Raw genomic sequence first — 26,124 nt, 5'->3', positions numbered from 1 at the left:
ATGCAGAAGGAACACTCAACTAGAGGTCAGAGATGTGGCCTATGTCCATGGGGCTTTAGAAAAGTCACTTACCCCTGCTAAATGACTGTGTCTTTCCTATTTACTATGCTATAAAATGAGAATATAGTCACCACCATGCCACCCACACATTGTTTTTAGGCTAAAAGGAGAAACATGTGAAAACACCTTAAAATATGAGGTGAGAAGTGAAATTTAATACCAGGCACAGTAGCACACAACTGTAATCTAAGCTAGTTGGGAGGCCAAGACAGAAGGATCACAAGTATGAGCCCATTCTGGGTAAGATAGAGAGATCTTGTTTGAAAGAAAAAAGAAAAAAAAAATCAGCACACACACACACACACACACACACACACACACATGACAGGAATCTAAAATAGGCTCTGCTGTGCGGAGGGGTCGGATAGGTACCTGTGGGAGGGAGTTGAGTAAACAAGGAGGGTAAAGGTAGTCAATGATGCTTGAAGCAAGCACTTTGTTTGTATGTAAAAATAGAACAATGAAGCCTGTTGAAATTGTTTGAAGAACCAAGAGGGGATAAGGGAGAGGATTGGGGAATAAGATTGTACATGTGTGGGAATGACACAATGAAGCCCTGCCTTGTGCAAATAATGTACTCTAATAAAAAGGGAAAATTAGCAAAAAAAAAAATTTTATGACAATTATAGTGAGTAACCTCTTGTTATAGTTGACTAATATCTGTATAAACATTGTCTTATTGCCTCCTCTAATGGCCCCATAAAATGGATACTAATATTCCAATTTACAGTTGAAGAAACTGAGGCTCAGAGTCAAAAGATGATGGTACTACTATCTATGAAGTTTGCGTTTTGTTTTGTTGGTGCTAGTAGTAGGGTTTGAACTCAGGACTTCATGCTCTCATTTGGCTATTTTGCTCTCAGCTGGTGCTCTACCACTTGAGTCATATCTCCAGTTCTGGCTTTTTTGTGATGGCTTAGGGGCTTGAACTTGGGGCCTAGGTGCTGTCCCTGACCTTTTTGGCTCAAGGCTAGAGCTCTACCATTTGAGCCACAGCTCTACTTCTGGCTTTTTGGTGTTTAAGTGGAGATAACAGTTTCGTAGACTTTCTTGGCTGGACTGACTTTGAACTATCTAGGATTACAGGTGTGAACCATCAGCACTAAGCTCCAGGTCTAGATTTTTATCAATTGGAGATATGAGTCTCACAGATTTTTCTTCCCAGGCTGGCATCTAACCTTGATGTTCAGATCTCAGCCTCCTAAGTAGATAGGATTATAAGTGTGAGCCATTGACACTTGGCTTTATCTAGGAGGTTGTTTATTAAATTATTTTAATTTAATATCCAGTTTAGTTATTATGTTAAAGGGCAGAGGATTCCTCAAGGTGAGTTAAATACAAACATATCTACACTAACTGGATGATATTCCTCCAAGCAATAAAACATATTTCACAAGACTGCTGGATGCACAAATGTTCCCAAGGTATCTGCTATTTTGCAGCTTTCACCCTGAAGGAGAAATGGTGTGTTTTTTTTTCTTTTTGTGTTTGTTGGATTTTTGTATATTTGTTTAATTTTTGTTTTTTGAGTCAGGATTCCCCTGTGTAGATCAGACTGGCCTTGAACTCTTGATCTTTTTTGCTTCAGCCCCCTGAGTACTGGGCATATGCTCCCATACACAATTTGAGTGATGTGTTTTTGATAAAAAGCATCTTTAGCTATAAGACTCTGCTGCAATTTGTACAGCTGTGTGATCGAAACTACTAAAAGGCAAGTTAATACATTATTCTACTCACAGAACAGCAGTTTGATTCCTATGACTTCTTGGCACATCTGTTTGGGATATAAATCCTAAGCAGACTGAGCAGTCGCTTTCTAAATCTTCAAAATGCTTTACTAAGCAAAGTCTTTAGTGTGGTTAAGGGGAGAAAAAAATTAATAGACTCCCAAGTGAGTGGAGTAGTCTAGCTCACTGAAGAGTGTTTAAGGCAGGTGCAGGTGGGACTGGGGACTTGGAGAAGGGATATTGTGAGGTAGAGGATGGCACACAGGCCTACAAGCACCAGAAGGTAGATGCTTTTGCCAACCTGAGATAATTAGGGAGGGTCTTTGGGGAATGGGCTGCCCATGTTTACAACGTGTTTAATTTTTCTTATTGGCAAGAGTTCAAATTACAGTTACCTGAACTTGATTAGAGATGCCAAATGTTACCGGCCGTGCCTATATTCCTTTCAAGTAAAATCTCTTCCTGAGTGGACAGTGAATTACAGGCCATGACCACAGCTCATCAGACATCTGGTTGTCTAAGAGGGTACCTATAAATTACATGCAGCACCCTTTGCCCCTGTACTTTGATTTAAAAAGATAAGCAGGTCAGACACTGATGGTATAAATCCTAGCTACTCAGGAAGCTGAGATCTGAGGTTCAAGGTTCAAAACTAACCCCAGCAGGAAAGTCCATGAGACTCTTATCTCTAGTTAAGCAGCATTTTGGCCTCTGAGCACCAGCCTTGAGCAAAAGTAGCTAATGGATAGCTCTCAGCCCCAAGTTTCAAACCTCAGTATTGGCACACATACACACAGAAAAACAAAAAACACAAAGTCAGGTCTTTTCTCTTGGGAATCTGTAATAAGGTACACAAAGGGAAATTTACATTGTAGTATGTACCAGACTCAAAAGGCCATAGAGATGCAGTAGCTAGAGTGGCTATATTCACAGCCAGGTGCAGGATGAGTAGATGAGAAGGCAGGTCTAGAAGGATGGTAGTGCTGATTCACTGAAGGTCAAAAAGGCCCAAGATAGGGGCAGTGGCTGTCCCTAGTGCCACGGCTGCAGTAGCAACTCAGCTGCAGGCTCTCTGGTTCAGGTGACCTGTGTACCTTTGAGTACACACATGGTTGGGTTTTTTTCCCCCCCTTGAACATGTCTCAGAGTAATGAGTAATTTGTTTCAAGCAACTTGACTGAGTAGTTCTTTCAACCAGCAACATAATTTGGATCAGAGATTTCATCAGTACTGTATCTCATGTTACTTTGGGTATTTAATACCTGGGCTCACTTCAAAAGCAGCCTGTTTGTTTTTCGTTTAGGTACCATCCTTGCTTTGCATAGGGCAGAAAGCCACATCAAACAGACATAAAAGGGGTGGTTTATTGGAAGGACTGTGGTATCTGATGATATAACTGAGTCTGGAGGACAGGCTGTTCCAGTCTTAGGGTCTTCATAATGACTTTAATTCCATCTGTTTATTTTAGCTCAACTAATTTTCTTCCTTCCTTCCTTCCTTCCTTCCTTCCTTCCTTCCTTCCTTCCTTCCTTCCTTCCTTCCTTCCTTCTTTCCTTCCTTCCTTCCTTCCTTCCTTCCTTCCCTCTCTCTTTGTTTCTTGTCTTTTCTTTTCTTTTTTCTTTTTTTTTTTTTTTGCCAGTCCTGGAGCTTGGACTCAGGGCCTGGGCCCTGTCTTTGGCTTCTCTTTGCTCAAGGATAACACTTCAACACTTGAGCCACAGCTCCTCTTCCGGCTTTTTCAGTTTATGTGGTGCTGAGGAATCAAACCCAGGTCTTCATGCATGCAAGGCAAGGCAAACAGTTTACCACTAAGCCACCTTCCCAGCCCTGTTTCTTGCTTTTCTTTTGATGGTACTGAGGCTTGAACTTAGCTTGCACTCCTACTTAGCTTGTTTGCCCATGACTACTGTTCTACCACTTGAGCCATACTTCCACTTCTTTTTTTTTCTCATTAATTACAGGTAAGGATCTCTTGGATTCTAATTTTCTAGTGATTGTATGATTTAGTGATTAGGTAACATCCAATGTTCCTGACTCAGGTATTCTAATTTTGAACTTATTATACAAGATAATAGCAGTAAACCAATAGTAAGATCTTAACCTCCAAGTCTAACTTTGACTTCTAAGCCTCTTTTTCCTCTTCTGTAAATTTCTCCATCAGCAAGCTCCAGGTGGGGAATTACAAGGGACCTGCCAGGATTTGGTGGCAGTTGCCTTTAAACTGTCACAGGAGGGCGCTGATAGGCCTGGGGACACTACAGCAGAATCTAGTGTTGACACTACCAGCAAAGGCACCCCCACTTACAGCCACCGGAAGGTGCAAGGTCATGGGGGTGGGGACCTGGCACAGGCACTTTCTCAACTGGCTTAGAAACTATTCTTAAACTGAGAAGGGGTGCTTCACTGGCTTGCTGGTGGCACTCTGTCAGATGGGACTCTAGAGATTCCAAAATATAGAGCTTCTGGTAATCCCTACATACTCTCTGTCTGGGTTAAGGTTTCTAAATACTGTGTCTCTAGGAGAGCAGGCAATTCAGACAACAAGACAGGAGTATGGGAATAGGTTAAGCTTCAGATTTGAGTTGAAGAACCTATACAGAGGTCAGATAAAGCCAAGAGAGCAAGATAAAAGACTGAGCCTAGAGATCTGACCGGAGGCAAAAGCAGCAGCGAGGGCAGGAGCCTTTGACAGGGCATCCGTCCTGCAGGCTGTAAGGTGCCCAGAAAGGCGACCAGCCACATGGTCCAGGAGAAAGGACTAGAGCAAACTGCCAGCCCACACAAGGTGGAGTTGTGGGGAGACAGAGGGGAAGGAAGAAGAGAAAGAGAGGGAGTAAGAGAGAAAAGGAAAGAGAGCGGGGACTTGTGTTGAGCAGGATTAGAAAGGGAAAGGCAGGAGGTGTGGCCAGGTGGATTGGATGTGACCTCAGAGGAGGAGGAGGTAACTGCCTCTAGGTGTGCCAGTTACCTAGGTAACACAGGTACTGGCACAGACTTAAACAGGTAGGTCATCTGCATGGAGCCTTCCTGGGGTGGACCTTGCACAGGCTGTACCTGAAAGTACACCCCAAAATTTAGGTAAAACTGTAAAGTTATTATTTCACGCTTACAGTAAATATTGATTAGTTCAATCATGCACTAAGATAAAATAGGAAAGCACAGTTATTTAACATACAATTATCCAATAGGTATGTAACAGCATTACATCTACAAAGTTGTAGCAAAAAGAGAAAGTACTTGTAGTCCAAAGTCTAGAAACTATTTAGACTACTAAATTATGAAAAATATAGACAAGTAAAATAAATGTAAGAAGGATGAAGAAGGTTGAGCACTGTCAAATTCTTTTTACCAAAAGTTTAATCAAGCCTACCTCTTCTTTAACCAATTTTGGATATTCTCTATTTTACTCTCTATTGTAAATCAATGGTGGAGCAAGCCAGCCACATAGTCAGAGGTTTTGGAAAAATAAGTAAAGTTAAAAAAAAGAATCAGAGGCAATTGAAGTGGCAAGCTATGAGACCTTGAGCTCAAGTTCCAGTACTACTAAAATAAAATAATAATGGTGAAATTTTACTTTATATTTTTAGTCATTTGTGTATTATCTATTGTGAATTATCTACTCAAGTATTTTAGCAGTTTTTTCTTTGGGTTTTGTTTTATTTATTGGAACTTGGTCTTGCTGTGTAGTTCAGGCTGGCCTTGAACTCATGATTATCTTTCTTCAGTGTCCCTGTTGCTGGGATTGCAGCCTGTGTCACCCCGCCTGGCTTATTTCACCTATTTTTTTTTATTTTTTATTTTTTTTTTGCCAGTCTTGGGCCTTGGACTCAGGGCCTGAGCACTGTCCCTGGCTTCTTTTTGCTCAAGGCTAGCACTCTGCCACTTGAGCCACAGCACCACTTTTGGCCATTTTCTGTATATGTGGTGCTGGAGAATCAAACCCAGAGCTTCAAGTATACAAGGCAAGCGCTCTTGCCACTAGGTCATATCCCCAGCCCCATTTCACCTATTTTTATAAACCTGAATCAGTGTTTTTCTTATACATTTCTTTAAAAGCAATATAAAGATTTAAAAGTATCTCCTCACATTAATTATTAACATTTATTTCAAATATTAAAATGATACCTAGCTACAAGGAAGATATTTATTTGATGCAGTTGTATCTTTTTGGCATTCATATACTGATTTAACGATTACAAAGGGTTGCCTTACCTAAAAGATTGTTATTGCATCATATTTCTGTTGATGTTCTAAAATTTTATCTTCATCTGCTTTAATTAGCAGGACTTAGGAGAGGGCAGGCAAGAAGGAGTATAGTGTCTTTTGAGACAAGATCTTTCAATGTAGCAAGGCTAGCCTGGGACTTACTATGTAACTCAGGCTGGCCTTGAATTCATAATCCTCCTAGTGGATTTCTCTTGCAGATATATGAGATGAGAGCCAGTAGAAGAGCCTTATAGAAAGATGAAATACTTGTGACAGAGCTCCTCTCTTCTGAACTACAGCCCCTGACCCCAGGCAAGAGGGCTTCATGGTAGTTGAGGTCTCCATGATTTACTTTCAGTTGACTGATTCTGTTTCGGGACTTATTGTATGTGATGAACATCAGACTTTGGATTGCTTTTGTTAGTTGTGGCCACAGGAAGAATTCCAAGAATAAAGATGTTTCCTGTAGTTAATGATATTTGAAGTAGAGACTGGCCACTTGGCCATTTCATTGTATAATTTATAAAAGATGGTAAAAATTGAGGGCTGGGAATATGGCCTAGTGGCAAGAGTGCTTGCCTTGTATACATGAAGCCCTAGATTCAATTCCTCAACACCACACATATAGAAAAGGCCAGAAGTGGCACTATGGCTCAAGTTGGCAGAGTGCTAGCCTAGAGCAAAAATAAGCCAGGGACAGTGCTCAGACCCTGAGTTCAAGCCCCAGGACTAGCAAAAAAAAAAAAAAAAAAGATGGTAAAAATCGAAACACCCTAAGAAAGGGGCTCACCTGACTATTTCATCTGTTGCAGGTTTTGTTTATTTACTTATTTATTGGTTGTAGGGCTTAAACTCAGGGCCTGGGCACTGTCCCTGAGCTTCTTTTGCTTAAGGCTAGCTAGCACTCTACCACTTTGAATCACAGCACCACTTTTTAAGTTTTTCTGGTGGTTAATTGGAAATAAGAGTCTTACTAACTTTTCTGCCTAGGCTGGCTTTGAATCATGGTCCTCAGATCTCAGCCTCCTCAGGAGCTAGGATTACAGGCATGAGCTACCAGTGCCCAGCTGTGTTTCAGCTTTTAGTGGTCCAAGTATATTATGATATGATGCTGACTACCTGGAGATGATGTTCCCACACCTGTAAGATGTCTAGGACCCATGACTCCTATTCTCACGTAGGTGGTATCAGCCAGGCTTTTTTCCTCCACAGCTCTCTTATTCTGGGACAGAAAGGCCTCACTGCTCCCTTAAAGGCAGTGGTTTCAATGGTATAGGGCTGTTTGGTGTTATGTCAAAGTTAAAAAAGAAACAAAGTCTTTTGTTTCTGTTAGAACATTCTTTATCTAACTCTGCACTTAATGAAATCTTTTTTTTTCCCCTTTGGTAAGATTAAATCTGGGACAGTGAAAGCAGAGGCCTGTAGGAATCCCAGGAATAACTCACTGCTTTCAGTGAACCTGGCTGAGTACAAAGTACAAGGCTACCATGTAGATAACCATGGCGATCTCTGGCACAGTCCTTGGAGTTTGCCTGGAGTGGTACTATGGCCAGTGGCCAAAGAACATGGCTCATGGGTTTGTGTCAAGTAGGGATGTATCCTAGGACATCTTGCAGGTACAACATGGCTTCCCAAAAGTCAATCAAGATACTATTCATTGAATGAGAAACTATATGGGCAAAAGGCAATGCTGTGATTGATTCAGTTTATTTTTTTGTACTGAGTTTCAAGTATAGAGACTTGAACTCATGAGCTGAGCCCTGTCTTTTCTGTCATTCAAAGCTGTTGCTATATCACTTGAGCCACAGTCCCACTTCTGTCTTATGGGTGGTTAACTGGAGATAAGAGTCTCAAGGACTTTCCTAACCTGGCTGGTTTCAAACTGCAAACCTCAGATCTCTGCCTCCTGAGTAGCTAGAATTAAAGGAGCGAGCCACTGGTGCCCATATTAATACTGTGATTTAGACTTAATCTTTCCCAAACAGTTTTTCATTTTCCTTCCAGATCTGAGGTGAAGTTGTCAGCTCCTTGAAGTTTTTGTTTTGCAAAGCCCTTTGCCAGAGTCAGAGATAAATGGAGCAGAAAGTAATCACTGATGGAAGATTCTTAGAAGTGGTTATTCTATTGAGACAGAATTCCCTGTTTATTATTATACAGGACACTGTCTCAGGGATGAATGAGGTAAGGAGGCTGATAAACAACAACAACAACAATAACAACAGAAAAACCTTTCACATAAAGGAGCAGGTCCCTTACAGCTGCTGAAGATCTCCACTCTGAAAAGATCAGCACATGATACCTGATCTGTCCTATGGTCTAACTTATGTAACAGGGAAGTTCCTTGTCTTCTGTTTCTAAAGCACTTCTCTACATGCTCTGTATCCATACAGAACTCTTAGAATTCAGGTCATTGGTGAAATAGGGTGTGTTCAGTGATAGGCTTGAGGGGAGCTCCAACTTAAAATAAAGAAAGATATGGCAGAAAGGAGAGGAATCAAGTATGCTTTTTCCAAGGTATGGTTGGGTCATGAGCCTCCAGCAGAAGCTAGAAATCTAGCCTTCAAACATTGTGTATTCCTGGTTTCTACCTAGATGGTAATGGCTTCAAGTCAAGTAGGAGAGGCCAGTGTGACCAGAGAAAGCTGCCTAAAGTCCCTGAGTTTATCCTCATTTCATCAGAAGAAGACACAAAACTGAGCTCCATTGGTATGTGAAACATCCTTTCCTATGCCTAAGGACCAGGATACCCCATAAGCCAAGGACCAGGCTATCCCCTGGTGTAAAGCCCAGCCAACCATCTGGTAAGGTGGGTGGCACCTCTCTGGATCTGGCATAGAGGGTTAAAGAAGCCTGCCCTTTCTCAGACAAGCTCAGCCACTCAGTCTGTTAATCATGGTGCAAAGAAAAATAAATGCCAACTGGTTGAGTTGAAACACACCTCATCTTACTTGACCAACTGTTTGGTTTAATTAAGCAGACATATTTCCAGATATATTTGTCTTAGTTGTTATTTTTAAATGAACATTGAATTTTAATTAAGGCCTTTTAAATTATGACAAAGTAATGGCCTTGCAATTTACTTGTTTCCTTAAAATTCTTTCCATTAATACAAATGCATATATTGATTTCCCCAAAATAAATGAACCCTGATTACCATTGAATACAGCCAAAATATTTATTATATCATCAGAGTGAATAGCACAGGATGGGGCCATGAGTTAGTTGCCTCTTCTGAGGGTACTGTTTATAATAACTTTCTCCTCTCCCACCTTTGCCTTCTCAGGCAAAAGTTGAACTCATTACATTTCCATGACATGAATTTTCATTTTTGTATGTGGAGATGAGATGCTACAACTGTCTAAGTTGTAAAGAGACAGATATGCTTGATCTAGGCACCTTCTGGCTTTGGGATCTGGATCAGCCAGAGTTCCTCCATCACACACTACAGTAACACTCTGGATAACTTGAGTAGAAAGTAAGTGCTTATAAAAGGTGGTAGAAAGTCAATAGAATGAATGGGAAAGCTGGAGAATGTGCTTTGGGGAAAAGGAAGTTCTTAACTTGGCAGAGGACTAGGATAATAGCTGCAAACTGGATTTCCAGTGTCTAAGCCACTGTTCAAGGTTCAACCCCAGGGAGAAAGTCTACTTAGTTTCTTAGCTAGGAAAGAACAAGGCAGTTTGATTTTTGTGCCCACATGACTGTGCAGTAGGGGGAAGAAATTTCCCATCATGGCTGTTACCTAAAAAGAACCTCGTGTGGTACCAGGGATCTAATACCTCTCCGTTCTAAGTCACTCTGGTCCCATGTGTCCCACTGGACACCTGCTCTTCTGCATTGGCTTTTGCAGAGACAGAGCTTGAGCCCTCACCACTTCTGGCCACCATGACCACCGAGTGTCATGGTCCTCACCACTGAGGATAGAGAAAGAAAGATTTCTATAATAACTTTCATAGCCAAGAGGTCTATGGAGAAAATAATAGTTCTGGTTTTAAGTTCTCCCACCAAATGACATGGAGATCTTTCAGTTTTCAGTTCTTCAAGTGAGAATATCTGAGGATCTATATTACCTTCTATCTGTATGACACAAGATACTCTTGCCCAAGTCACTGATGTTCTAACCTGGGGCACATTTTTCATCTCTTTCCAATCAACATCAAGAAGACTTCTCTCCTTGGTCATAGAATCTCCTATTCAAAGGTTATCTTAGATTTCTTTTTTTCTTTCCCACATGTCTCAGGAATTGTACTAGTCCTCAAACCTTCCATGTCAGAACTCCTGGTCATCTCAGCTCATATCCCACAAACATACAAATTAGGTCCCTAATGTGACAGAATTTACAAATCAGCTCATGATAGGGTGTGCAAGGCATGCATGTTAAAAGACTGTATTGTGGGCTGGGGATATGGCCTAGTGGCAAGAGCTCTTGCCTCGCATACATGAGGCCCTGGGTTCAATTCCCCAGCACCACATATACAGAAAATGGCCAGAAGTGGCGCTGTGGCTCAAGTGGCAGAGTGCTAGCCTTGAGCAAAAAGAAGCCAGGGACAGTGCTCAGACCTTGAGTCCAAGCCCCAGGACTGGCCAAAAAAAAAAAAAAAAGACTGTATTGTGCTTATTAGGCTGAAGGCTAAACTTAGATCTGAGGAGTTGGGGTCAGCTCACTGAATATAAATTGCTTGAAAATCCAACTTGAGTCCCGTAGTAACAGAAAGTAGCCAGCCTGCTCTTCACCACGTATGGAATCATTCTGTATAAGAATCAGCACTGTGGGGGGCTGGGGATATGGCCTAGTGGCAAGAGTGCCTGCCTCCTATACATGAGGCCCTGGGTTCGATTCCCCAGCACCACATATACAGAAAACGGCCAGAAGTGGCGCTGTGGCTCAAGTGGCAGAGTGCTAGCCTTGAGCAAAAAGGAAGCCAGGGACAGTGCTCAGGCCCTGAGTCCAAGGCCCAGGACTGGCCAAAAAAAAAAAAGAATCAGCACTGTGGGAATAAGGTCAAGAGTCCAGAGAACTTGCAGGGCTGAGGAATGTGTGTTATAGGCATTAAAAGTCTAAATACACTTTCCCACAGAAACTCTGTTATAAATAGTGGTCAGGGTCTTTAGTATTATTAGTACAATATTTCAGGTACATTACATTTTTGTACATTTTTGTGGCTTGTGTTGGGGCAGAACCACCATTTGTAGTATTGTTTCTATAGAAAAACTTGTTTCAGGTTCCAAACAACAGGTTAACAAATAAACTAATAAGCTGAGAATTGCCAATTTTGAGGCTTTTCACTGGCCAACACAATAGGTTCACAGGCTTTCATAGTCATTTAAACTGAGCTTATAGCTTTGTGGTCTAAGAGGTTGGCTCTGAGCCCAGAAGCCCTCCATGGTCCCTCTGTTCTTTCTCGGCTGAACACTTTGATTTAATAATGCCCCTCAAGGTCCAATGTCCATCAAGCCAGTACTAACTCCACGCCCAGGTCCACCTATAGGCATCTACTAGGGTAAAGGCTAAGTGTCTCTAATTCTAAATTCCTTTGTTAGAGAGAAAAAGAGAGGAGAGAGAGAGAGAGAGAGAGAGAGAGAGAGAGAGAGAGAGAGAGAGAGAATGACAGTGCTGGGCTTGATCTCAAGGCCTCATGCTCTTGCTCAGTTTTCTTGCTCGTGACTTGGTGGTCTACTACTTGAACCATGCCTCTAGTCTTCTAAATTCTTCACTGAAATGTCTTAGGATTGCAAAAGGATATGAGATATGAATGTATAATGGAGTATATATTGGATATGTTTCATAAATAAAACATCACCTAGATAGTTGAAGTCTCTAAAGCCTGTTCCTGGCCTCATCTCATCTCCCTTCTTCTGCAGCAGTAATCACTCTCCTGAAATCAGTGCTCCTCATGGCTGTGTATATTTTCATCCTGTACATTTACCCTGAGCCACCTCTCTGCTGAAATGCTAAAGATGTAGAGGGTAGAGAAAGAATCAGTCTTAGGAATTTGGACCAGGTGCTTCTGGCCCTAATCCTAGTGTTTGGAAATGGACACTCAAGCTATGATGTCAAGATGTCATTTTAGAAAATGGAGAAGACACTCAGTATGTGTCAGGCCCATATTTTGGGAAGATAATGGGAAGGCAGGCTAGGAATAAACGGGACAGGGTGTCTCGAGCTGGGTTTGTCTAGCCTGGCAGATGGTCGATGTCTGGTTAATGTAGAATCAGGGCCAGAAAATTGGTAATCAGAGAAAAGGGTGGGCAAAAATGGGAGAGTTTCACCACATGGCCACCTCACTGTCTAACATTTCTAAATGATAAGAATCGGGCAATAAGATATCAAAGCCCATTTGTATTCATTCATTCATCAAATTAATTACTGTCTAGGTCACAGGCAGTATGATAAACATTAGAAAGGAAGGCTATAAATTAGCAATAAGAACTGACCTGGCCAGACATTGATAGCTCACACCTGTAATTCTAGCTCCACAAGAGGCTGAGATCTGAGAATTGCAGTTCAAAGCCAGACTAGGCAGGAAAATCCTTGAGACTCGTATGTCCAGTTAACCACACACACACAAAAAAAAAACAAAAACAAAAACAAAAACCCAGAAGTGGCATTGTGGCGCTAGCCTTGAGCAAAAGAATTCAGGGACAGCACTTAGGCTCTGAGTTCAAGCCCTACAACCAACAAAAAAAAAAAAAAAAGACTCTGGCACTGGTGGCACATGCCTAATAACCTAGCTACTGATGAGGCTGAGATCTGAGGATTCTGGTTCAAAGTAAGCCTAGGGAGACAAATCTGAGACTCTTATTTCCAACTAAACAGCAAAAAAGCAGGGCTAGAAGCATAGCTCAAGTGGTAGACCACCAGCCAAAAGCAAGAGAGTATGAAGCCCTGACTTCCAGCCCTAGTACACACACACACACACACACACACACACACACACACACACACACACACACACAGGCACAGATGAAAGAAGGAAGAAGAAAGGAAGAAGATCCTTTGTCTGAATAAATTCATAGACTAGGAGACAAGAAAGGCATATTGTTTGTAATAGCATGGTAAGTTTGAAGATAGAGGATACTTGAGGGGGCTCAAGGAGTCAGGCTTGGGTGTTAGTTTCATCCAGGGTGCAGCTGGTCTACATGGGAGATATCATTCTACACAAAGAAAGGAGATGCAGGGAAAGAGGTCCAAAATTCCAAACCAATGGTGAGAATAAATCAGAAAACAGACAGGTGTCTAGAATGGAACAGGGCTTAAGGCACTAGAAGATGGGACCAATGCCACCATGTTCTCATAGGTCTTCCTAATGGTACTATTCCAGATGCACTTCCTGACACCACCATTCAGAATGCACAGAGCTGTTCCACATATTTCCCCATACTTCTGCCCCTCTGTACTTCACCCAACATTCTATTGGTGTCCTAGGGGACCTCTATCCATTGGTGACCTCATTCTCTTACTTCCTCAAATTCTTTACAGAACCATCTAAAGCAGACACCTTTTTGGAATATCAGCCCAGCTCACAAACACCGTTATAGTAGCCTTCATTTATAATGGTAGGCTTGGGGCACTGTGTTCCACATGTCCAAGATACTCAACCCTCACCCATCCCCATACAATCCTCCACTCCCCGCTGGCTACAGATAGCTAGAGTTAATTTTTGTTCTGTGCAACCAGTGACCTAGCTAATCTCCTTTACCTTCTAGTATGAACTGAAATCTGGCCTTCCCCTGAGATTACCACTTCCCCTGTAGTCCTTTTAAATGGAAGCTATTTATTCTCCCCTGTCCCACATACACAGAGACTGCAGCAATTCTTCAAGCAAGTTCCCCTAAGACACTTCTAAGCAATTTCTCTTCTGTTCTAGTATGAAATCCTCAGTTCCACTGAGCACCATGCAATTCAACTTGTTGCCTTAGCTCCTTTCATCTCTGCCATCTACCAACATGCTTGTAGCCACCACACATTGCTAAACGCCTGGGGGTGGAAGGAGGAAGGGATTTTACTGATTCTGGAGCATCCACTTGGTGGCCTAGCATCTTAGTTCCTTGGCCTTTCAAACTTGCTAAAGTGGACTTCTGTGGCCACACCCTGTACTTTGTCATGGTTGGAACAGTTCCATCCCTGGAAATCTGAAACCCTATGGTGGTAACCATCCAGTTCACTCTCCTGACATAGTGGAGTGGGCTGAGGTCTCCACAGAATGTCAGCTGTGTTGCCAGCCTGTTGGATAAGCTGTTTTACTTGTTTCCCATCAGCTTTCCTTCCCCTCTCATCTACTAGCAGACATTGCATGCCTTTGCAACTCTTCTCAAGTGCCACGTAGTCAGGCGAACTTCTGCTCTGCTCTGCTGTTCATTAATTAATTAATTTATTATTATTCAAAAAATATTTATTATGTGTCTCCTGGGTGCCAGGTTTCGTGGATACCAGAACAGAGCTTTTCCAGTGAGCAGCAGCTCACAGGCTTAGAAGGAGGCAAATGCAATAATCATGCACATAAACATAATTATAAACTGTGATAAGACCTGGGGTGGGGCCAGGAGGCAGAAAACATTTCAGAAAGAAGAAACAGAATGAGCAAAACTCAGAGGCAGGATGAACAGTATGGCTTGAGGAAGTGAAACAAAAGACGTGGGTGGCTGCAGAGAGAAAGCTAGAGCAGGGCAAGGTGGGTGAGGTTGAGCAAGAAGGCACGGGAGACTCACTGTCAAAGGATGAGTGGGTGAAACATAGGGTATTTTCAGGCAGGAACACATGTGATACACATAAGAGTGGACTCTAATGTAAACATGGGCCTTACTTAAACATAAAGAATCAAGAATGAGCTGGGTGCTAGTGGCTCATACCTGTAATCCCAGCTATACAGGAAGCCTCCAATCACTGTTTGAAGCCAGCCCAGGCAGGAAACTCTATGAGACTCTTATTTCCAATTAACCACCAAAAAAGCCAGAAATAAAGGCATGGCTGAAAGTGGTAGAGTGCTAATCTTAAGCAAAAAAGCTATGAGACAGTACAAAGAAAAGCTAAGGGATAGTGCCCAGGCCCTGAGTTCAAGCTTCAATACTGGCACAGAAAAAAACAACAACAAAACACCACAACAATATCACACTAATTCCAGATGCTAATAGGAAAAATTGAAGCAAAGGGGATACAGAAATGCTTCATACTATGTATCCAATTTTAGTCTATTAATTAATTGAAAAAATAAGGCAGCTAAGGAAGATCAAAAGCAGTTGTAAGGAAAGTAAATTGGTGGCAGAATAAATATAGGCAGACTACTGGAAATTTGTCCTAAGGGGGCTGAGTCTCAGTGCTCAGTGGTAGATCACTTACCTACTATATATAAGGCCCTGGGTTTGATTAGTAGCACTGAAAAAGAAAGAAAGAACAGGAGGTTTTGTTTTTCTTGCCAGTCCTGGGGTTTGAACTCAGGGCCTGAGCACTGTCCCTGGCTTCTTTTTGCTCAAGGCTAGCACTCAAATTCTTGAGCCACAGTGCCACTTCCTGTTTATGTGGTGCTGAGGAATCGAACCCAGGGCTTCATGTATGCAAGACAAGCACTTTACCACTAGGCCATATTCCCAGCACCTAGAAAGAAGGAAAGAAAGAAAGAGAAAGAGAAAGAAAGGAGGAAGAGGAAAGGAAGAAAGTAGGGACAAAGGAAGGAAGAAAGAAAGAGAAAGAAGGAAAAAAGGAAAGGGAAAGAAAGAAAGAAAATAAATCTTAGCAAGAAAGCCCAGCTCAGCCCAGGATGGTTATGGAGACAAGGAAGTGGCTATCATTGCCTGTTTTTCACTTGTGACCATGATTATTCCCTGTTAGATGTCTTTTAAAAGAGAAGTTATCCCATGAGTACTATTCTTCACCATCAATTGAACTAAACAAGGTTAGTCATCTTTTTCTGGGTACTTGGCATTTATACCAGTACTATGAGAAAGCTGAGCCAGGTGGCCTCTAAAGAGTGAAGCAAAATAGAGACAGTGAAGACTGATGGTGTCTAAAAATTAAAGGTCTTCCAGATATGAAATACCTTCATGCTTGTCCTTCTCCAACCCTGGATCCTTCACTATAAATGCTAACATATCTAGTTTGCTGGCCAGTTTTCCCCAGTTCTGGCAGATCTGTAGTTCCTGGATTTCTGCTCAATTCTAGAAACCAGCTTTGTGTTCCAGGACCATTACTAGGATCCCTACCAACTACCATAACCTCAAGTAACCCTGAACCAACACCAAGTACTTCTCTCCAAGTCAGGTTTGAAACACACTACCAGATGGTCCTAGAGGAAATTTAGCTCTCTGTGTGTTTTTATTTCAAAATGAAGCCTATCTTCAGACAACAGCACAAATGTGCCAACAACCTGTTCCCAAAACCCGAATGCACAAACTCCCAAGAACCACCAGCCCTTTTGTCAATCTGGCTCCGAGAGGATGCTGTTACTAGTCAGCATCCCTGTGGTCTCATCCCCTTCCCCACCACACCAGTAACACAACACGGAACACATCAGCAGCTGAGCCATGCCAATTTTGTTTCCAGCCCACAATCAACAGTGCAAAGGACTGTCCTTCAATCTGACCTTCTCCATATAAACGCTATCTGTGGTTTCCAGCAGGGAAACTCAGAGCTTGTGCTACAAAATGTGCCATGATGCTTTTGGATAGCTATAGTCTCAAAGGCTTCATTGAGATCTGCCTAAATAAAAACAATGACCCAAAGTCTGGCATAAGAGCCAGAAATATATGCATTTAGGCCTAGACCAAGGTCTGTCCCAGAAAACCCTAGAGAAACAAACCTCTTGAAAATGATCATGATTTTATCTCTGCTCAAGGCTATGATACTTTCCTGCAAGAAACTTGGCCCAGCTCTCTGGGCCTGGACCTGAGTTGTGGCAATATGGTCAAACTCACCAAGAAGGTTGGCATTGTTGGTAAATATGGGACCTGTAATGGTGCCACTTTCCAGAAGATGGTGAAAAAAATTGAAGTCAGCCAGCACGCCAAGAACACCTGCTCTTTCTGTGGCAAGACCACAATGAAGAGGGGAGCTGTGGGCATCTGGCACTGTGGCTTCTGCATGAAAACAGTGCCTGGTGGTGCCTGGACCTACAACTCCACTTCTGCCATCAAAGTAAAGTCTGCCATTAGAAGACTGAAGGAATTAAAAGACTGGTAGAAGCTCTACCATTTAAGATATCTCTAGCCTACAATAAATAGGTTAATGTATATAACAACAACAAAATAAACTTGTCCCAGTTCTTTAATCCTCATTCTAGCCATCACTTGAGTGATAAACACAGTTCTATACTAGGTTCAAAACCACCTCTGTTCTCTGCTTTGTACCTGGATCAGAGTTCCCAAATAAAATAAGTAACCTGGGGCTGGGGATATGGCCTAGTGGCAAGAGCGCTTGCCTCGTATACATGAAGCCCTGGGTTCGATTCCCCAGCACCACATATACAGAAAATGGCCAGAAGTGGCGCTGTGACTCAAGTGGCAGAGTGCTAGCCTTGAGCAAAAAAGAAGCCAGGGACAGTGCTCAGGCCCTGAGTCCAAGGCCCAGGACTGGCAAAAAACAAAAAAAACAAAAACAAAAAAAAACCCTAACCTGTCACTTTCTCTTCCATAAATGAATGAGGGCCTTCTCCATTCAGATTGCTTCTCTGAGGTATAGATTTATTCCTCATGTCAATTCTATATAATGTCTGTTCTATTGTACTTTCTTCCTTTAAGGGAAGCTTATTCGAATTAAACTGTAGGTTGCTGGCCAGCTGATATATGAATTGTTTTTGGTCAAATTCCAGTCCTTAGTTTAATCAGCTGTCTGGACTTCAGGGGAAGGTCGTGTGGTATTAAACAGGACAGCCTGTTACTGCTGCTTTGAAGGCAGCACGTTTAAGCAGCACCCAGGGACTAATCTTAAGGTCTCATTTTGGATAAATAAATATAGTAAACTTAATCAAGCAGAATGCACCTAAAGCATTTTTATAACTGTTTGAACTCTCTCTCTTTCCCTCTCTCTATCTCTCTCTGACTAGACAGTAAACTGCATGAGATCACATAGTTGGTGTTTAATAGTAGCTTTTCAAATTAGTAAAAAAAAAAAAAAAAAACCCATGCAATAGTAAGGCCAAAAGGCTGTGAAGAGAACTTGGAAAGTCAGGAGGGGACTTGAATGAATCAAAGGTTTGACTAAGTCAACTTATGAGTAAGCCAAGTTGTGAGTAAGCAGAAGCAGTGCTGCAGAAAGCACACAAAATGTAGATGACAGGAAAGCCAGGAAGCAGTAAACAGTGAGTGCTAGGCACAAAGGGAGAGACTGACTCATGTAAGTATACTAATTCACAAAATCCTTTGTCCAAGGTCTTAGAAACTATGCTTTGAATTCACAGCCACCCTCCTATTCCTGTTCTTCCTGACATTGATTGCTCATCTTTCCCTAGGGTTCCATGAAGATGAATCGTTACAACAAACCACTTCTTACTAAATGTAACTTGAATGAATCGCCACTTCTCAGTAGACTCAGCTTTGAGGGAGGCTTGGGAACAGCAGATGAACCCCAAGGAATCCAATTATCATTATCCCATGAAGTTCATTATTCATTTCTGTGAGTAAAATAGAGGCCAGCCTTTATAGAAATGTCTTGACAGGTTGGATTTCAAAGTGGAGACCCAGTTAGACTTAATCTACAACCTCCACTATATATATTTTATTTTCATACATTTCAAGAAAATCTCCATCACTCTTTTTTTTTTTTTTTTGTGGCCAGTCCTGGGGCTTGGACTCAGGGTCTGAGCACTGTCCTGGCTTCTTTTTGCTCAAGGCTACCACTCTGCCACTTGAGCCACAGCGCCACTTCTGGCCATTTTCTGTACATGTGGTACTGGGGAATTGAACCCAGGGCTTCATGTATATGAGGCAAGCACTCTTGCCACTAGGCATATCCCCAGCCTCTCAATTACTCTTGAGCAAAGGCAAACAAATATGCTTGGCCATATCTATAGTTCTAAATTGAAAGAAAAATGTTACTTTATAATTTGTAATATTTATGGGGAGTTTTGAAGATATTTTTTCATTGTCATACTTATTGCTTGGGTATCATGAATCATCTATTGATTGGACAGCTAAACTGTCAATTATCCCTGTTAGTTGGTGCTTGTATATATCAGTTTTCTATTGCTACTGTGACAAATTACCACACACAAATTGACATAAACACTACAAGTTTATTATCTTGTTGTTTAGTAGGTATCAAAGTATCACCAGAACTTCACTCTTTTCTGGAAGCTCTGAGATGAACCTGTTCCCTCCTCATTTTCAGCTTCTGCTTCCACTTTCAAAGTGAGTTCTCATTATATCACATCTCCTGGAACTTCCTTCAGAGTCACATCTCTCTGACTGACCTCACCTACGAAAGAAAGCCTGTCTACTTGAAAGGATTCAGAAGATTAGGTAAGGCCTACCAGAAAAGTCCAGAATAGTTTTTTCATGCCAAAGCCCTTAACCTTAACTACATCTGTGTAGCCCCCTTTGCCAAGTAACATATTCACAAATTACATTAGGTTAGGACACAGATTTTGAGGGGAGCAATCTGCCTACCATACTATAATTACAAATCTCTCTGTCTTCTGATAGGAACATCTAGGACCTAGACACCAGTCAAGTCTCAAAAGTTCAAATTGCTATAAAGAGATAATGTCATAATAAGAAATCGATATGCCAGGTATTGGTTGTTCACGCCTATAATTCTAGCTACTCAGGAGATTGAGACCCGAGGATCATGGTTCGAAGCCAGCCTGGGTAGGAAAGTCTGTGAGACTCTTATCTCTAATAAACTGTGCCCCCTCCCCCCCAAGAAGTAAAAAGTGGGGCTTTGGCTCAAGTAAGAGAGAGCTAGCCTTGACCAAAAGCAGCTCAGGAGCACTGCCCAGGCCCCAAGTTCAAGACCCTGAGTTCAAACCCCAGGACTGGCATAAAAAAATTATCTATCTTCTATCTATCTATCATCTATCTATCTATCTATCTATCTATCTATCTATCTATCTCCTTTCTCATTAAATAGCAGCAGCAGATCCAGACTTGGTGGCACATGGTGGCCTAACACTCAAAAATGTGAGGCAAGATCATTGCAAATTCAAGGCCAACCTGGACTAGATCATAATACTATCTCAAAAAAAGCTTTTTATTTTATTTATTTTTTGTTTTGTTTGTTGTGTCAGATGCTAAGGCTCAGGGCTTCATACTCCCATTTGGCTTGTTTGGCTTTTTTCCCCCCTCAAGACTGGTGCTCTACCACTTGAGCTAAAACTTCCACTTCCACTTTGGCTGGTTAATTGGATTGTTCTGTCCATCTGGCCTTGAATAGGGGTCCACAAATCTCATGTTCCTGAAGAGTCATGCTTTTAATCCTAACTACTTCAGAGGCTGAGATTATTAGGACTGTAGTTCAGTACTGGCATAGGTAGAAAAAGGTCTCGAGATTCCTTTTCAGTGAATAGTTGGACACTTGGCCCTGCACTTGTTATCCTAGCTACTGGGAAGGAATTAAGACCCTATCTCAATACTAGCTAGCAAAGATCATGGCTAGAGGTGTGGCTCAGTGGTTAGAATGCCTGCTTAGCAAGAAACAAGGCACTGAGTTCAAAGCCCAGTACTACCAAAAAAACAAAAAAGACAGGTAGAAAAGGATGAGAGCTAACCATTTATTGAGTACCATTAGCTTCAATGTGTAAGATACAATGAGATTTATCTCACTTAACCTTCAAATAACTATAAAATGGAGGAAACTGAGATGCAGAGTGATTAACACATTTGTGCAAAGTCACATAGTTGATAAGCTAGAATTCCAACTAGATTCATCAGGCACTAAAACCCATGTACTTTGCTATATGTCAAATGGCCTCTTATGGCACTTAGCTCATTAGTATAAAAATGGATATACCACTATACAAAAGGTTCCTTCAGGGGCTTTAAGATGAACTTGCTTTTTTCTTGCCTGCCCGACTTCCTTCCTTCCTTCCTTCCTCCTTCTTTCCTTCCTCCCTCCCTCCTTTCTTTCTTTAAGTAGTTATGCAAAGATGTTCCAATACAACATGTCAGTTTAATTTAAAGATGAACTTCCTTGGTTAGAATTTTTTAAAATAGGTTCTTATTATGTTGTCCAGGCTGGTCTTGAACTCTTAGACTCAAGTGATACCACTAACTATCCTCCAAGTGACTACCGATATGTGCCACCACACCTGGCCAGTTTCCTTTATAACACATCTGGCAAGGCATACCTTAAGAAAAACACAATCCCAAGCCAGAACGCTTCCTCCATTTTCTTATTGAAGTATATCCAGAAAGACTTGTATGCAATGTTTTATTTTGCCAGACCAGGGCTTGGACTCAGGCTTGAACACTGTGCCTGGCTTCCTTGTGCTCAAGGCTAGCGCCCTACCAGCTGAGCCACAGCGCCCACTTCCGGCTTTTTCTGTACATGTGGTGCTGAGGAATTAAACCCAGGGCTTCATGTATGCTAGGCTAGCACTATACCACTAAGCCACATTCCCAGCCCATGCTATATATATATATATATATATATATATATATATATATATATATATTTATTTATTTATTTATTTATTTATTTATTTATTACTCAGAAAGAGCCCATGGATAATCCTGCCATTTAATTAGCTAGGAAGGCCATGGAGTACTACCCATGGAGATTTACTGACCTGTGCTCTAGCCAATTCTTCCTTTATCAACAACAGTCAGATAAACCTGTGTCCAAGAAGCTAGCGTAGAAATATTTTTCAAGACCTAATCAAGCTTCGTCCTCATACTAATATGTCCAAGTTACTGTTATCATCAAAATTATAGACTGGATTCCCTAAAGATGCATTATCAGCAGAGTGGCTTTTGGATTTAAGAAATGATGTCGCTTCTGTATTGTGAGCCTTTCTCGGCTGGATCTGGCTGCCTCTGCTCCCTCCAGTTTGCCTCTCCTTCACATGGCCAGGAGTCCTCTCCAAGGCTCACTGTTTGATCAGCAGCTCTCCTCCCTACAGGCTGTTTGCATGTACTTTGGTCATCCTATCTTGTTCTGCCCTCTGATATTTATTTACTCTTGATTTCTGTTGATTAATTGGTGTTTGTCTTATTACTGCCCAAACTCCTGCCTTTCTTATTGCAGCCTTGTTCTTTCATACTCATAATCTACTGCCACATTCAACATAGCAACTGTTTCTTTCTAGAATATTATACAGACAGACCTAATATATACTACTTTGAGTCAGGTTCTCTTCATGTCCCTCTATAATCAAAAGTGATTTATTGCAATGAACAATAATCTAGGACTGTGCTAGACTCTGGTGGCTCATGCCTATAAATAATCCTAACTACTCAGGAAGCTGAGATCTAACAACTGGGGCTCAAAGCCAGCCCTGGCCAGACAAATCTGAGAGACTCTTATCTCCATTAATAAGCAAAAAGCTTGAAGTGTATGGAGGTGTGATTCAAGTGGTAGAGTACCAGAGCTTGAGTATAGATCTCTGACTTCAAGCCCCAGTACTGACTAATACAAAGATAATCTTTATTATTTTCAAAGTTCTAAATATTTGTGCTTTTGCTGTATAATGTGGTTTTGGTGTTCAACTTCTATTCTTTTTGTTTGTTTGTTGTTTTAAGACAGGACCTCACTATAGCTTTGAACTCAAAGTTCTTCTGCCTTTGCCTATTAACTTCTGGGCTTACAGGCATGAACCACTACATCTGATTTAATGTATATTCTTTTTTTTTTTTGCCAGTCCTGGGCCTTGGACTCAGGGCCTGAGCACTGTCCCTGGCTTCTTTTTGCTCAAGGCTAGCACTCTGCCACTTGAGCCACAGCGCCACTTCTGGCCGTTTTCTGTATATGTGGTGCTGGGGAATCGAACCTAGGGCCTCGTGTATCCGAGGCAGGCACTCTTGCCACTAGGCTATATCCCCAGCCCTAATGTATATTCTTGACTTGCATTCTTCTGTGTCTCTGAATGTGATTCTTTGTAGAGCTTGTTACATTAGCTGACAGTCATAAAGACAGATTCATTTTTTAATTTCTCAGCAAATGTATTCACTTTTTCAGATCAGTTACACTCCTTAACACAATATAGTATTATTTATGTGTGTGTGTTTGTGTGTATGTGTGTGTGTGAGCCACAGCTCCACTTCCAGCTTTTTGCTGGTTAATTGGAGAGAAGAGTCTTACAGACTTTCCTGCCTGAGTATGATCCTCAGATCTCAGCCTCCTCAGTAGCTAAGATTACAGTTATGAGCCACTGGTGTCTGGCAAAATTTTTTGTCTAAAATAACTTGGCCCTTCCATCATCCCTTCCCAATATATAGAATGCCTGTGACTAGAGCTGAGAATGGTAGCTCACACCTGCACCCTGGAGGCTAGGGCAAGAGGACTGAGAATTCAGGGCCAGCCTGGACTATGTAATAAACTCCATAATAACACACACACACACACACACACACACACACACACACACACACACACAGAGCCAGTGATTGCTAGTTCTCATACTTCATTTTCTATCTAAACTACTTGCTCTGGTCTCATGGTTTCTATTACTTTCCTAGATGATCTTGGTTTTGTATCTCAGCTTACTTGCTTGCCTTCTTCTTCCTTTCTTTTCTTTCTTTTTTGTCGGTTGTGGGGTTTGAACTTGGCAAGGGCACCATCCCTGAGCTCTTTTGCTCAAGGCTATCCCTTTACAACTTTGAGCCACAGTGATACTTCCGATTTTTCTGGTGGCTAATCAGAGATCAGAGTCTCACAGACTTTCCTGCCTTGGCTGGCTATGAATTGTAATCCTCAGATCTTAGCCTCCGTAGTAGCTAGGATTACAGGCATGAGCCACTCACACCTGGCCTCTCTCTCCCTCCCTCCCTCCCTCCCTCGCTCCCTCTCTCTCTATCCCCCCCTTTCTTCCTTTTTAAGGGCAGAAATGGGAGGTTGGTTACATGGCACAGCCCATCTTCACCAGCTTAATTTCTTGAATCTCCTTCAGAGTTCTGTAGCCCTTACTCTGTAACCCTGCAAACTTCTCATCCAGCCAGCCTGCTGGCTAACTCATTCCAGAGCACCCCCAAATCTACCTCAGGCTTGGGGCCAGATAATGCTTCTCCTCCTCCACCTGAGAACCAAGAGGCAGACAGTTATATAGTTTAGGCTATGAACCACATCACTGATCATGTCTACCATACATCATTTCCACTTGCAGAGGGGGCCAGGTTCTCATTACAGCAGAAGCCCCACACACTGCTGGGCTACTCCAAATGACAAGTTTAATGTAACAAAATTCATTTACTCAGCACTAAACTTGAGTGTTCTTTATAACAATGTTTTCAGGAGAAAACAAGGAAAAATCTCTTTCTGTCATTCACTTTATTCATGTATACTATGTATAGGAAAAACACAAATCACAAGAATACAGCTGGCTGGGTTTTTGCAGAGTGAACACTCTTATTTAATCAGTACCCAGCTCAAGAAGCAGAACACTACAAACACCCAGTCCTCTCATGTCTCTGCCTGGGTTATTCTTCCCCATGTAATAACTGCTTTTCTGACTCCTAACATATTGATTCATTTTGTCTGTAAGTGAATATGTATATGTATATATATGTGTATACACATATATATGGAACCTATATATACACAGATTTATATGGAATATATCATGTATTACTATTGTGTTGTGGTTTTAACTTTTTTGGCTTAACATTGTGGTTGTAAGATTTATCCATGTCGTATTTAACCATAGTTCATTCTTTTTCATGGCTGTATAGTCTATTATATGAATATGCTATATTATATGAATATAATATTCTTTATTCTACTGCAGTGGGACATTTGGACTCTTTTCTACTTTTTAGTTATTATGAAAAGTCCTGCTTTGAACATTCTTATACATGTCTTTTGATGAACATATGTGTGCATTTTTGTTGGGTATGAATCCAGAAGTAGAATTGTTGGGTAAAAAGTCTATGCATATGTTCAGTCTTAGTAGATACTGCCAGTTTCCCAAAGTTGTAGCCAAGGAGATTCTTTCATATTTCTTAAGTCTCCAAGAATCAGAAGGAAAAGGGTGCAGAAGCAGATAGGTAGAAAGTTGGCTAGCAAGTGTGGTTTGAAAGTAACTCCTCCTTGGCCAGTTGCCAGTGACTCATGCTTGTAATCCTAACTACTCAAGAGGCTGAGATATGAAGACTATGGTTCAAAGCAAGCCCTGACAGGAAGGTCTGTGAGACTCTTATCTCCAATTAACCACCAAAAAGCCAGAAGTGGAGCCATGGCTCAAATGGTAGAGTGCTAGCTTTGAGCCAAAAAAGTTCTTGGACAACACCCAGGCCCTGAGTTTAAACACCAAGACCAGCCAAAAACAAAGAAAAAGAAAAAGAAAAAGAAAGGCAATCCTTCCTTCTGCTCTGCCTTTTCTTTCTTTTTTCCTTCCTTCCTTCCTTCCTTCCTTCCTTCCTTCCTTCCTGCCTTCCTTCCTTCCTTCCTTCCTTCCTTCCTTCCTTCCTTCCTTCCTTCCTTCCTCTCACTTGCTTGTTTGATTACTTAAAAAAGGTTTGTTTTTTTTTAACATGGAGACATGATAAGTTATACAGGACTCTAGGCACTCACACACCTAAGACCTGAGGAGGATACTCTTAGGGAAGGAACAGGAAGGCAAAATGCCTGTCTTCCTCGGCTCATATAAAATAATATTTATCAAAATGAACTCCAGGTAATGGAAACAAGAAGATTTTTCTTTGTTATTTTTATTTTATTTTGTATTGCTTATTCATTTATCTGTCTTTGGGAGGGTAAGGGAGGACAAATGGAGGGACAAAGGGTGAACAAATGAAGCAGTGGTACTCACTAGACACTGTGTTGAAAATTGTATTACTTGTGGGTGGGGATAGGAAGGAAAAACTGGGAGGGAGTGAAAGAAGAAGTGACATTGTCCAAAAAGAAATGTACTTTTTGGGGCTGGGAATATGGCCTAGTGATAAAGTGCTTGTCTCATATACATGAAACCCTGGTCCGATTCCTCAGCACCGCATATATAGAAAAAGCCAGAAGTGGCGCTGCCGCTCAAGTGGCAGAGTGCTAGCCTTG

General features: G+C 41.6%; 1 protein-coding gene across 1 annotated transcript; it reads left to right on the top strand.

Moving 5' to 3' along the window:
* Nucleotides 1-16,887: 16,887 nt before the first annotated feature.
* Nucleotides 16,888-17,166, top strand: LOC125365870 (60S ribosomal protein L37a-like). The gene has a single exon (XM_048366137.1). The coding sequence runs from the start codon at nucleotides 16,888-16,890 to the stop codon at nucleotides 17,164-17,166; it is 279 nt and encodes a 92-aa protein (XP_048222094.1).
* Nucleotides 17,167-26,124: the final 8,958 nt, after the last annotated feature.

The sequence above is a fragment of the Perognathus longimembris genome, chromosome 17, assembly GCF_023159225.1.
Source record: "Perognathus longimembris pacificus isolate PPM17 chromosome 17, ASM2315922v1, whole genome shotgun sequence".
Classification (NCBI taxonomy): domain Eukaryota; kingdom Metazoa; phylum Chordata; class Mammalia; order Rodentia; family Heteromyidae; genus Perognathus; species Perognathus longimembris.
Note: the sequence above shows the minus strand (reverse complement) of the source record. Positions and strands in the feature narration are given on the sequence as shown.

Bases quoted from the DNA above. Each gene is read 5' to 3' on its own strand.
- LOC125365870 (XM_048366137.1), top strand. From the start codon at position 16,888: ATGGTCAAACTCACCAAGAAGGTTGGCATTGTTGGTAAATATGGGACC.